Source organism: Aulonocara sp. 'chitande type north' Nkhata Bay, linkage group LG20 (genome assembly GCF_057382095.1).
Source record: "Aulonocara sp. 'chitande type north' Nkhata Bay isolate Kocher_YH1m ecotype deep benthic linkage group LG20, A_spYH_male_GT1.1, whole genome shotgun sequence".
In the NCBI taxonomy this organism is placed as follows: Eukaryota; Metazoa; Chordata; class Actinopteri; order Cichliformes; family Cichlidae; genus Aulonocara; species Aulonocara sp. 'chitande type north' Nkhata Bay.
The window spans coordinates 27,457,305-27,470,729 of record NC_141363.1 but is presented as its reverse complement, the minus strand read 5'-3'; the positions used below and the strand labels follow the sequence as shown (position 1 = coordinate 27,470,729).

The 13,425-nt window shown below is 39.2% G+C and overlaps 1 protein-coding gene across 7 annotated transcripts in view; it reads left to right on the top strand.

Annotated features, from left to right (window-relative positions):
• The first annotated feature begins 6,899 nt into the window (after window positions 1-6,899).
• Window positions 6,900-13,425, top strand: part of igsf21b (immunoglobin superfamily, member 21b) — a 48,621-nt gene continuing 42,095 nt past the window's right edge. For 3 of the 7 annotated variants that reach the window (XM_086278517.1, XM_086278516.1, XM_086278513.1), the window contains exon 1: window positions 6,900-7,040. Coding sequence is in view for 1 of the 7 variants with exons in the window: in XM_086278511.1 (XP_086134637.1) it covers window positions 6,980-7,040 (61 nt within the window). In the remaining 6 variants the exon portion in view is untranslated. The remainder of the gene's footprint in view (window positions 7,041-13,425) is intronic. The other 4 variants (XM_086278511.1, XM_086278519.1, XM_086278512.1 and 1 more) reach the window with 3 other exon arrangements.

Sequence of the window (13,425 nt, the reverse complement as noted above, 5' to 3'; positions counted from 1 at the left end):
GATGGGGATGACAAGGAGTACAGAAGACTGACTCAAGACTTTGTGGACTGGTGCCAGCTGAACTACCTCCAGATCAACGCCAGTAAAACCAAGGAGCTGGTGGTAGACTTCCGCAGGCACAAGCATCCTCCACTGCAACCACTGAACATCCAAGGTATGGACATTGAGGCTGTGGACAGCTACAGGTACCTTGGTGTTCATCTGAACAACAGACTGGACTGGACTCATAACTCAGACGCCCTCTACAGGAAAGGGCAGAGCAGGCTGTACCTGCTGCGGAGACTCAGGTCGTTTGGAGTGGAGGGCCCACTCCTGAAGACCTTCTATGACTCTGTGGTGGCTTCTGCTATCTTCTATGGTGTGGTCTGCTGGGGCGGCAGCATCTCTGCTGGGGACAGGAAGAGACCGAACAGGCTGATCCGAAGGGCCAGCTCTGTTCTAGGATGCCCTCTGGACCCAGTGGAGGTGGTGAGTGACAGGAGAACGGCGGCTAAGCTGTCATCCCTGTTGGACAACATATCCCACCCCATGCAGCAGACTGTGACAGCACTGAGCAGCTCCTTCAGTGGGAGACTGCGGCACCCACGGTGTGGGACGGAGAGATTTCGCAGGTCTTTCCTCCCCACTGCTGTCACACTCCACAATAAAGACTTTAACTGAACAAACACACACATCCACACATGTGCAATAACACTAAGTGCAATAATCTTTTCCGGCATCGTTGTATTTTTACTCAGTTGTATATAGCATTTGTATTCTATTTTTATCTTATTGTATATTTTATTCTATTTTATTCTACTGTATATAGTATTTTATTTTATTCTATTCTGTACAGTTGTGTACTATATTTATTCTTATTGTATTCTAATTTTTGATTCATAACTTTTGCACTGTCCACTTCCTGCTGTGACAAAACAAATTTCCCACGTGTGGGACTAATAAAGGTTATCTTATCTTATCTTAGATCTATGTTCACATCTGCAAGCATCTCCTCTGATTGGACTTTGCCAGTTAGCTGGAGGAGTTGTACCCTTGGTTGTGTGGATGCTGTGACAAAGTGGGTGAGAACACCATTTGTCCAGAGTTGAAGTTTGCTATTCTTAGTTAACGTTTGTGTTTTGATTTAGCCATACCTTATTTTAATTCTGTAGTTTGCAAACATTTACTATCCCGGTTTTGTTTATGTTTTGTACTTTTACAGATTATATAATATAGCATCTTGGCTTAAATCAACATTGACAAGTTTGTTAAGTTAACATTTTATTTAATTCAACTGTTAATTTGTCTAGTTTACTTGGTTTGAACTCACCTGACTTACCTGTGTTCCAGGAGCAAAAGGAGGAAGTGATGCCTCACTTCCTGTATTTATAGCTTCTTTTTTGGTTTGGATGTCACAGGAAGAGACCAGGTGAAGAGGGGGAGAATTGGTGTAATTGAATAAAGCCGATTTTAGGATTGTGTTTGTTAGAGAGATATGTATTGATGTAACATGTATTGACTACACCTTTGAGTGTTTTATTGCTAATAAAGAGTAGCATCATACGTTTATTAGAATGGTAATGTTTATCTTACCTATTGAATGGAATAGTCCAGAGGAGGATATCGTTTGGAGTATTTAAGCAGAAGAACTCAGATGTTCAAGGGGAGAGGGCCAGGTCAGTAGTGATGGGCAGATGAAGCTTCATGAAGCACTGAAGCTTTTCATCCAATTGGTTCACCCCAGCGCAAAGCGTCTTGAAGCTTCATTTGCTCTAGTAGGACACCTACTGGACGTAAAAATATTAGTTGGCATGAATTTGAAGAGTGTGGCATTTTGCACACAGCCTGTAAATGTCAACAACAAAAGGAGTGTGTAAAACATGTATATTGTAGTGGTGGCAGTATACTGTGTATATTTATACTGGCAGTATGGAAAATGATTATTTGGAAATGCTTAAAATGGAAATGATCATTTACTGTGAGGTGAGGTGTGGACAGTGGTTGTGCTTTTGTAACGTTGAGGTATGGACAGCTACACCAGTCCAGCCTGTTCACATTTTATTCAGTAAAAACTAAATTTTCACTGCTTTTATTGCCTTTTTAGTGGGGAGAACATAGCTAGGATTTAATGATTTAACAAATCTTTTAAATCCTTTGTCCTCCACAATGCTAAATGGCTGGGAGTCCTCAATCACCATGCTGACCAGGTCTTCATCTATTTGAGATTGTTCTCCTGAGGAAAGACAATAAAAGCAAAGCACAAATATAAATATCACACACGTAACTTATTACAGTTGTATAATATTGTTATATCATTTAGTAACATTACTGCATGCTATATTATCATGGCATTTGATGGCTCACCTGGTCTTGCTCCACAAACGGTGTTCTCCTTGTTCTCATGCAAAGCTCTGTAGTGCCTAAGCATGGATGAGGTGTTGTTGTTATATCCCAGCTCCCTGGCACATAGCAAACACTTCACCTTGTACAAAAGTAAAGACAGCTCAACATAAATTGTATTGCACCATCAGTATCATGAAAATACATCTTCTGTAGAAATTTACATACCTTGTTGGGAGGAATAAGATCAAATGTTCCCACACAGGGGAGGACATCCTCCTCTTCGTAGCTGGCTTCATTCTCTCCTGTCTTTCTCTCCTCACTCTCATAAACCTCCAAACTCTCACTAACCGCAACTCTCCATCAAACACCCACATTTTGAATGAAGTCTGAGGGATTTGTGATTATCGTTTCACAACCAGAGTTGGTTGCTTTAACAGATGATCACAGACGGGTATATGTCAAAGTTAATTTAGGAAGCGGTTTTTAAACTACTTCAAGTAGTGGCAGCAAATACTCACATCTGTTGTCCTTTGGGCTCAAAAATGACCCCGTCTGGTTTGAATATTTATAAAGCAATAAGTATAAAATATCATTCATCTCTGTGTTTCAAGGTTTTATTCATCTTTATTCCAACTCATTACCTGACATTTTTCTATATTTTGGCATGGTAGGACACCAGGGCATGGGTCTGAGTGAAGGCAAACTTTCATGAGGACAAAGCCGTGTCCATATTTCACACAAGTGCAGGAGGAAGCTCAGGTTTATTCCTCTGTACTGGGCCCTATTTCAGGAAGCCGGTTTAGAAAACTCAGAGTGAAAAACGATACGCAGGGTTGAGTAACCCCGAACTGTCCAACTCGGAATATTCGGTTTCAGAAAGGCTGATAACAATTAGTTCAATCAACGCGGAGTTGCTTTAACCCCAAGTTAAGCGCGCGCACGAGGATACATAAAGCCCTGATTAGTGGAGCACAGATTAAGCGAGTCACTATGGAGACGGAGGGAAAGAAGGCGCGGTCAATGTATTTTACAGCACTTGAGGCCGAAATTCTGATGGCAGCATATGCCGATAACATGCAAATTTTGCGGAAAAAAAGTAACACAGCCTCAGCTGCAAAAGAAAGGGTGCATGCATGGCAAAACATAGCTGACAGAGTCAATGCGTGAGTGTTAATTTAAACATTGATTTAGGGATTTCCACCCATTTAACACGTTTTTTTATTATATTTTATTTTATTTTTTATTTTATACATTTGATTTTGTGATGTGATTTGAGCGCAGGTGCAACCCAACAGGCCCCAAACGTTCCTGGCAGCAAGTAAAAATGAAATATAAAAATATAGTCCAAACAGGTGAGGTGTAATTGTATTATGAGCCATAGTGCTCGGTCTGTTTGTGCGATGTAAATCAATTGCAGTTAGAGGCTACATTAATTTTCTGTCTGTAAGCACTTATTGAAATTATCTGAGCACATTACAAGTACATATTTGCTTACTCTGTATGCTCAAATGTGACCCGTTATAGCCAACAGAAAAAAAAGCGGAGGCCCGAAAAACAGGTGGGGGTCCTCCACCACCACCACTCACAGAGGCTGAGCAGTTGGCTTCCATATTTGTGATAATGTTGGCAGCATCATATATGATCTTCACAGTGCAGAGAACACAAATTAGCATCCATTACTATAATGAAATAATTTGTTAGTTTGAAATGCTACAGGGAACTATGTACCTGTACATTAATGCTGTGGAAAGACTTCCTGTTCACATAGTCTCCTTCATTTACTGAAGGAGCAATGATTGGAATGTGAGTGCCATCTATACAGCCAATCACGCCTGGGAACCGTGAGAATAAATGTAAAATTTAAGTAGTAGTTCAAATATCAGCACATCATGAATTAAGTTTCGTTCATCCTGCTACCTGCAATTTTGTGGCATCCCTCTTTGATAAATCGTGTGGGTCTATGACCGGGGAACACCACAAACGAGTACAGGAGACGTTTCAGTGCAACTGTAACATTCCTGACTGCCCGACAGACGGTAGCCTTGGAAACGTGCTCAGCGTCACCAATATTATACAGAAAGCTCCCGTTTGCAAAAAACCGAAGTGCAATACAAATAATATGTACAGAACTGAGAGAATGTCCGCGATGTGTCACATGAGCAATATTAGGCCTGAGGATGTTATTCAAATAAATTATAGATTGTGCTGAAAAACGGTAACGTTCACACAGAAAATCATCAGGAAATGATAAAATGTCCAAACGCGCTCTAATCACTCTCTCCCGGCGGAGAGCTCTGCGGAGAATTTGGGCTTCAACATCTACTGGCTCTTCAGGGAAGGGACACGCCATGTCTGACACTTCCTACAGTCAGGTTTCTGACAAAGAGGCGGAGAAGGTCAGGGTTAGTTGAAGTAAACCTGCTAGGGGGCAGGTTAGCTTCACGGAGTGTGTCGTCATAGTAACTCACTCAGAATTAATCTAAACTCGCTTTGTGAAACCGAAAACCCAGAGTTTTCGTTAACTCAGGGTATACTTACTCAGAGTTTGCACTAAACCGGCTTCCTGAAATAGGGCCCTGGTCCCATCATGGACAGCCTTCTTTTCTGCAGTTGCAGGCCAAGGGTCATATACAGTAAACAAATTGTTACTGGTGATTGTTTTCTTTTGGAAACCTTCTGCAATGTTAGGGACAACTTGCATGCCCTGACTGCAGGCCAGATGGTTTGCCATCATACACTAGCATGTTCCATGTACAGCTGGACCTGGCATCACATACTGCCCACGTTTTTATCTCAAAGTTCCCCGGTTTACTTGGGATGTTGTGTTGGAATGGACAGAGTCCTCTCCAAGTGCAAAGTCCTCCAGTGCAATGGAGGCTTGTGAGCATACTTTCTGTGTATGTATTATTGTAGGGTCTACCTTGCAATATGAAGCACCGTGATGCAACTGTTGTTGTGATTTGGCGCTGTATAAATACAATTGAACTGGATGTAGAGCACCTGCCTCCTCATTGTGCTGCCTGTTGTTGTTGTTGTTGTTATGGTTATGACCTTTGCTTGACCCCACACATCAGTGATCCAAGATCAAAGATGTTTGAAAGAAGTATGGTGTGAAAATATGTCCCTTTGCAACACTTTGTACTTTGGGGACATTTTTGGCCCCGAGGACAACAGGTGTTATAAAATCCAATAAAAACCCCCATAAATAAATCAGATTACTTAAAACTTCTTCCAATCATACATAGCATAGTACTGAATAACTTTTGTTATTTTCAGACCATTTGATGAAAATAAACACATTTTTGATAGAAAAAAAGATTTCTTTAGAAGACAAAAATGACCCAAGGACAAAACAAGGGTTTTAACAGTGACTGAAGCTGGTGAAGCTAAGCGACCGGCAGCTTTTCTTCAGGTGATTTCCACATATATATATATATATTGTGGATAAATCACTGGTCTTAGTTCAGCTAAGAACTGCGCTTTGTGTGGCAACACAGCTAACGTTAGCAAGTAAACAAGTTTTAGTCATTTAGTCAGATGTGTTTCATCTTGCTAACCACATCAACCAACATTATTATTGTAGGGTCTACCTTACAATATAAAGCGCCTTGAGGTGACTGTTGTTGTCATTTAGCGCTAGATAAATAAAACTGAATTCAATTGAACTGAATGTGATGTAAAAACAGAGTTTTTAAAAATTGTTAATAGCCCAAGGAAAGCTGATGATGATGGAGATGGGACGGCAACTCTCCCAAAGTTATCTGGCTTTAAAAATGAATGAAACAGGCATAACAGAAAAACTTTACACAGTTGCCATTGTTTTTGTTCACCCAATCTAGGATGAAAACATTGCTGTTAATTTTATGAGACATTAAACTGCATAATTTTCAATAAATACCTGGAAAAACTGGGATGTTCTGAAATGTTTGACTGGTAGTGGATGATAATCAGAGAAATTTGAGTAACATATAATGCTAAAACACAGAAAATGCTTTCTACATTTTATACATCCCACAGCCAGAGTAGCTCTCTCTCCCGAGCATCCCTGTATGATACTAAACCTTTAGGCTGTTGGAACAGTCAACCATGAACTATTTTTAGTAGCCAACCACACACATACTGCATAAATCACACGTAGTATTAATATACTGCTTGTATATTTTTTGCCCCGCCAAAAACCCTCCATGAGAAATAATATAAAATATATACATGTTTTAATGTTTTAATTGGCATCACATGAAACACACGAAAGCTTAATTACATGGGATTTCTTTTAGCACATTTTTGTGCTTTTTCACATAAACCTATCCAGAGAAAAAAACAAAAACAAATGCTGGATTGTGATAAGCAGCATACATTAAGCCACAGCAGAGAGAGAGCTTGTTCAACTTGAACAAGGAAACAGAAAATAGGACAGAATGTTAAATATTCTGGCAGACAAAACAGGGAAGCAGACATGGAGATGCACTGAGAGTGAGGTGTAGAAACAAAAACAAGAGAGAGAGAGAGAGAGAGATGCTGTAATCCTCCGAGTTTAAACCCGAGCTGCTGAGCAAAGCTGCCTCAGAGTGAAGTATGGGAGATGAAATGCTGCTGTCATCCTCCGCTCTTATAACAGATGGAGCATCCTCAGCTGTGAGCAGCAGCACCCAGCAGGATGACTGCTTCTCTTGTCCTCTGCCTCCTCCTTCTGCTTCACATTTTCAGTCTTACAACAGGTAAGTACATAGGGGTGTGCTTTGTGATTCCTTGTTGATATTATTGATTTTGCCTTTGTGTGGTCTTTTCAGTAGTCAAAAAAGTCAGTTTCTAAGAGTAGTTATAGGTAGTAGTAGCAGTTATAAGTGTTTTTTAAATCATTTGTTTCAGGGAACATGATGGTTTCACATAAACTTACTTGTGATGAAGTTAATCACCTGAGAGAGAACAATGCACTTTTTATACTGATACTCAAGAGAGTAAGTGTGTGTGTGTGTGTGTGTGTGTGTGTGTGTGTGTGTGTGTGTGTGTGTGTGTGTGTGTGTGTGTGTGTGTGTGTGTGTGTGTGTGTGTGTGTGCATAGTGAAAGGATCATGCCATCATGCCAGTATTTTTACACATTTGGAACAGTAGTTTGACAGGACACATCACTACATGACAATTGTTTTGTGTTAACTCTGCAATTAATAATTTGCTTAATTAAAGTATTTATTTTCTTCCAAATCCTTAGAAATCCATCTATTTTATTCTGCTTATCCTATTTAGAGTCACCGACAGGGCTGGGTCACAGGGCATGGCTGTCTAAGGTCGATGTCAACAGTCTTGACATCGACCTTAGTCATCAAGCGTCATAGTACTCCTTGAACAAATTACTAAAAATCTCCATGCAAATAATGATGTTTTCTGTATTGTGAAATGATCTTCATGAGAACTTTAGGACAACATGCCAATGGTCAGCCCAGCCTTACTTTGGACTGTGTACACAGATGACTTTGCATATCATAAGTTATATGTTATATCTATTTTTTTGTATTTTGGCTGAGGTGAATTGACTGGAAACCAGAGGTTGTCTGGAAGCTATTAAATGTTTAAAAACCTCAAAAACTTTATCAGCTTTTTAAAATTTGCAGCTATGTGAGGATTATGTAAACATAGATTTAATGTTACAAATTCAGCAGCTGCAGTCTTTCTCATGGATCTTGTTGAAATCCATTTTTATGAAAGGAAATTTGGATGTTTATTAAGCCTTTTGTTAAAGCTTCAGAGTAGGAAAGCTGTCCTTTAGTAAGTTACTTAATCCTGCTCAGAGATTTTTGCCCTTAGGGATAAAAAAAGCCCATTGTCTAACCATGACCCATATTGCTCAAGGTAATCTGTACTTTAAAATGATTAAATGTTAGCAGCTGCTCAAACCACAGAGTGCATGAATGCTAATCCCAAAGCAGAAGTCAGAGATTTGCGATCTATGATCTTCAAAATGTCCGTCTAGATTTTGGTTCATGAATTATTTTCTCCGGGAGAACAAGCTCCTTCACTAACGTGATGTGGAGCCCAAAGACAACATCATGGAGGTGCAATGGGAATTACACATGACAATTCCATATGAGGGGAAAAAGGAAAGAATTCATTCATGCAATTTGAAACTTACATTTAAAGAAATTATGAAACATGAATAACATAAAATAAAATGCAAAGGAATATTTGATTTCTAATTCATAGTTTAATAGAAACAATTTAGATGCTGTCATTACATCATAGGCTTTGGAGGGGTCCTGCTCATCGCTTTATCTCATTTAAACTGCAGTTTAACTCATAAATCTACATTAACCCACTTTACTTGCTCCAGTTAATTTTCAGTTCAGGATTTTGAGTGGACTATTAGGGCAACTGTGCGATGCAGGAGGGGTTTAAAATGTTCTTCTGTGAAAGACTTTTGTGATTAGTTTTTCAATTTGGCATAATTCTTACAGCAGATTGAAATTATAATTATTCCTAACGCAGTTCTCAAAACAGTTGCTAAAAATACTAAAACACACATGTCAAAACACACAAAATCAGTCAATCACTTCATCCCTGACATTACCATTTTGAGACTTAGGCACCAAATGTTTTTTTTACTTTTATCAAAACATTTTTTGATAAAAGTAAGGCCAGACAGTCCTGATCCCCAAAGATCCTCAGCAAGGATCAGCCCCATCAAACTACCAGCCAATAACCTACCTCAGCACCACATGGAAGCTCCATCATAGCAACTAAGATGAACTAGCACATGGCTCAATATCTGAGCGGGACCCAGAAAGGAATGGGCAGAAACACTGGAGGAGCAAATCACCAACTACCTGCAGACAGAGCAGTCACTTGATACTGTAAGACCAGACTGACCAACCTGTGCACTGCCTGGATTGACTACAAGAAAGCCTCATGACTCAATGCCTCACACATGGATACTAGAATGCGTAGAACTGTACAAGATGGTCCTGATTAAGGCTCTACAACTGTAGAGCCTTAATCAGGAATTCAGTGCGGATGTGGCATACAACAGCACAGCACAAGTCACCATCAAATGTGGGATCTACCAAGGAGATGCTCTGTTCCCACTGCTGTTCTGCATAGGCCTGAACCGCCTCAGTGAGATCATTGACAAGACTGGCTACAGATGCCTAATATGGACTGGAGTAAACCTTATTCACCTACTCTGCATAAATGACATCAAGCTGTATTCCAGGACACTACATGTCCACCACCACTATTAATCCCTTACATTTAACCAAATTATATGCTATATTTATAAGAATAAAAAAATATATAAGTAGACCTCATGCCCTTCAATGAGGCCAGGAGAGAGCCCATTTTAATAGCTACTACTTACACTTATTACCTGTTATTTCAACAGCAAGAAGTAAAAACCTGATAAGAGATGGAGATGTGTTACAGTTTTTCTCCATTGGTTTGGCTCATTTCTTGAAACAGAAATTACATTCTCAAAATAACATGGACAAACCTCCAAACCTCTTGGCAAATGTTCATAACAGAATGGCATTTCTCATTCATTTTATCAAATGGCAAATACCTTAGTACATGTCTCAATTGTCTCAGTGCATCTTTGCAAATGATTAAGTACACGTAGCCTACAGTTATACAGTTAGCCCACATTTAGCACATTTTCCAAATGAATAGATCTTGTAGATCTAAACTGATTAGTTGATTCTCAGTCTAATGATCATTCTCTCCAAAACATGTCAGCATGATTTCATTGTATAAGTACTCGCATGCACAACTGTCTGTTCAATTGTCAAAATTGGTCAAGAACATAATACCATGAATACCATATATGAATTTCTTTGAATATTTGATAAATTGATGACAGTCGTTGACAGTCAGGTGAAACTAGACTAATGAAGGGGTAGTGTCACACACAGGTGTGTTCCATGATTGTGTGCTGCCAAACACGGATATATAGAGCTTGACCAGAGCCAGTCTGATCTCTGAACAAGGATAGACAAGGCCAAGCAAACGGACAAGAGGAAGTTCTTCCTCAAGGAAGAGGAGGAAGAAGAAGAAGAAGAGGAGGACTGAGAATGCGTGGTGGAGGAATAAGGGGAAGAGGCCGCAAATAATGCCATCACATTGAGACAGATCCGTGATGCCATCCTTCAGGACAATCATATATTCCAGAATATAAACACATTAAGCATCTCCACAATAGACCGGGTTTTGAAGAAGCATCAGATGACAATGAAACAAATCTACAGGGTACCATTTGAGAGGAACTCTGACAGAGTGAAGGAGCTGCGCTACCAGTATATAAATGTAAGTCAGTTACTGGTTGTCTCTCATTATAACCTTACCCGTAATCACAGTAAGCAGTAGTTCACTTATTTGGTTTCAATACCTCCTTTACCTGATTTCAGAATCAGTATTTGCTTCATCTGACTTCAACAATTTCAACAGAAAACTGCAGTTTACTGTATGATACGATTCTCATTATAATCCTTATTTTATTGTCTCCCAATCAAATCTATCTAATACTGTAGGTTTTACTGTAACATCTCAGTAAGTCATCAGTATTTCCCACTCCCCTTTCTATCAAATACCCCTGCAGTACTTCCACATAGGGCTATCACTAGTTTAGAACCACTGGAGTAGTGGCCTGTAGTATATTGAACCTGTGGGGGAGAACATGTCATTGTCTAACTGTAGTATATGACTCTTCTGTATGACTGAGTTTATGTTCTTTACTCTATTTTAGAGAATAATGTCATTGGAAGGACATGAGATCCCTCACATCCTGGTGTTCGTGGATGAAGCTGGCTTCAACCTGGCCAAGGGCCGAAGATGTGGCCGTAATATTATTGGCCACCGGGTCACAGTGGATGTCCCAGGTTTTTTTTACATATGTATGAAACTTTCTTTGCGTGTGAATAAAAAATGGTTATAATTTCCTTGGTAGTGTGAGTGCAATCTGTGATGTCAAACCTTGGAAGCTACTCTTTTCTGTTGTATATTGTTGGTCCTCTGCCATAGTGACAAAACATCTAAACATTTTGTATGGCAGCACTCACACAATGCCAAAGGGACGATATATTTTGGGGGCACTGACTATTCAGATTAGAAAGAAATGTAGTTTTGACACATGAGGGAACTGTTTTAGGAGAGATATGAGCTTTTGCAGGTGGACCATGTTGTTGTGATCAACCATCCAGGTTTATTTTTGACAAAAGCACCAAGAATGATGAGAATGTCCGATCTGTGTCGAGAAATGAGCCAAAGCTATTGAGAAGGATCTTTGCCATTTTGGAGACACTGACTGTTTAAATGCGAAAGGGATTTAGATTGAAGCCCGAGTGAACAGTTTTGGAAGAGATATGAGCTTTTGCAGGTGAGCTATAGTGTTGTGCTAAACTGTAAGAGTGTTTTGCCAAATGATCTTAGAGTTTTGAGAATGTAATTTCTGTTTCAAGAAATGAGCCAAACCAATGGAGAAAAACTGTAAAAGAAATTAAATACATATTCAACACATATTCACTTAGTCATGGTGCACTTTTCAAAATTTCTGACTGTGAGGACAAGAATGGACAAAATTGTGAGAGAGAAGGCCACCGTGTCACAATCTATCAATCAGTCAAGTATCAATCAAGGACTGATACCAACCTGTTGCAGCAGATGGCTACCCCTCACGGGTTCACCAGTATCCGATATTCATTTTCAGTCTTGTCCTTTTCCAGATTCTTGGAATTTTTTGATGATACTTTCTGATAAAAGTCGTCACAATTTTATATTTAGGAATATCAATCTATTTTCTTCTGCTTATCCAATTCAGGGTGTTCTAAAACATTACTGTGAAATTGTTCCACAATTTGTAGAAATAGTTCTTTGCAGATTGGTGCACCTCTGCTCATCTTTACTTTTTAAAAGCGCTTCCTTTCCAATGCACTCTTTTTTATACCTAATCATGTTACTGATCTTTTGACAGTCAACCCAATTAGTTGCAAAATGTTCCTCCAGGTGTTACATTTCCAGCCTTTCTTGCCCTCTCCCAGCTTTTTTGTGATGAGTTATTGCCATCAAATCAAACTACAACTATTACTATTACTACAACAATTTTTCTTAAAATGATACACTATCACACTTTAAACCTTTGACAGGTTTTCTATGTTCCATTGTGAATAAAAGATTGGATAATGAGGTTTGTAAATCAGTGTTGTATGATATTAAATGAATGATACTTAGAATGAAACTGCAAGACAGAAGACAACCAGTCCCAATTAAAATCTTCAACCAGTAAAATTTCATTGGTTATTAATGGAGGTAAAATGGCTTACAAGGTACATTTCCAAATAAAGGAACACAGAGAAATAATTAAATGTGTCCATCACAGTGATATGGCCATGGTATTTGCTCTGGAAGGAACTGAACAGCTATTCGAGAAGATGAAAGATATTTCATACACCAGTTCTCTTTTTGTGAGGATTTTGGGCTCAGGTTAAGCAGCTAGATAACAGACGTGGTGGTTTTAAATAAAGATCTGAGCTCTGTGAGCAAAGAAGGGCATTAATGTGAGGTGAGTCTCATTATTTTCCATTTTAAAGCAGCTTTTGTTTTGTCTCATTAAAGTTCACCATTCCTAATGTCTAGAGAAGCAACATGAATTGCAGATTTGTAGTTGTGTTTTTTCAGTTTGGTGTTCATGTGTTTGGATGTTGGAGTCTATTTTCTGACAGGAGGGCAGACTGTCTTGCATCCTATAATGGGAGAATAGAGGGGCTTGTCCTAACTTTATCCCCCAGCAAACACAAGACATGGTCTATGTCTATGTCATGAACTTAGTTTTACAATTCACACACACTGTCCTGACAGGGAAGAATCATATCACTTCTCTATATCTCATTTGACTAACATTAATCTCATTACAAAATATGTTCTCTCTGGCTTTTTTGTTGTCTGTTTTGTTTAGGGTTTTTTTTTTTTGACATTTCAGTATTATTATTCTTTTATGTGTTAATCTCTTTGCCACATTGCGTGTGTGTGTGTGCGTGCGTGTGTGTGTGTTGGGGGAGACAGAGTTTGGCAAATGGCTGGCTCTGTGGATAAAAAGCTGCAGGGAGGATTAAAAGAGAAAACATG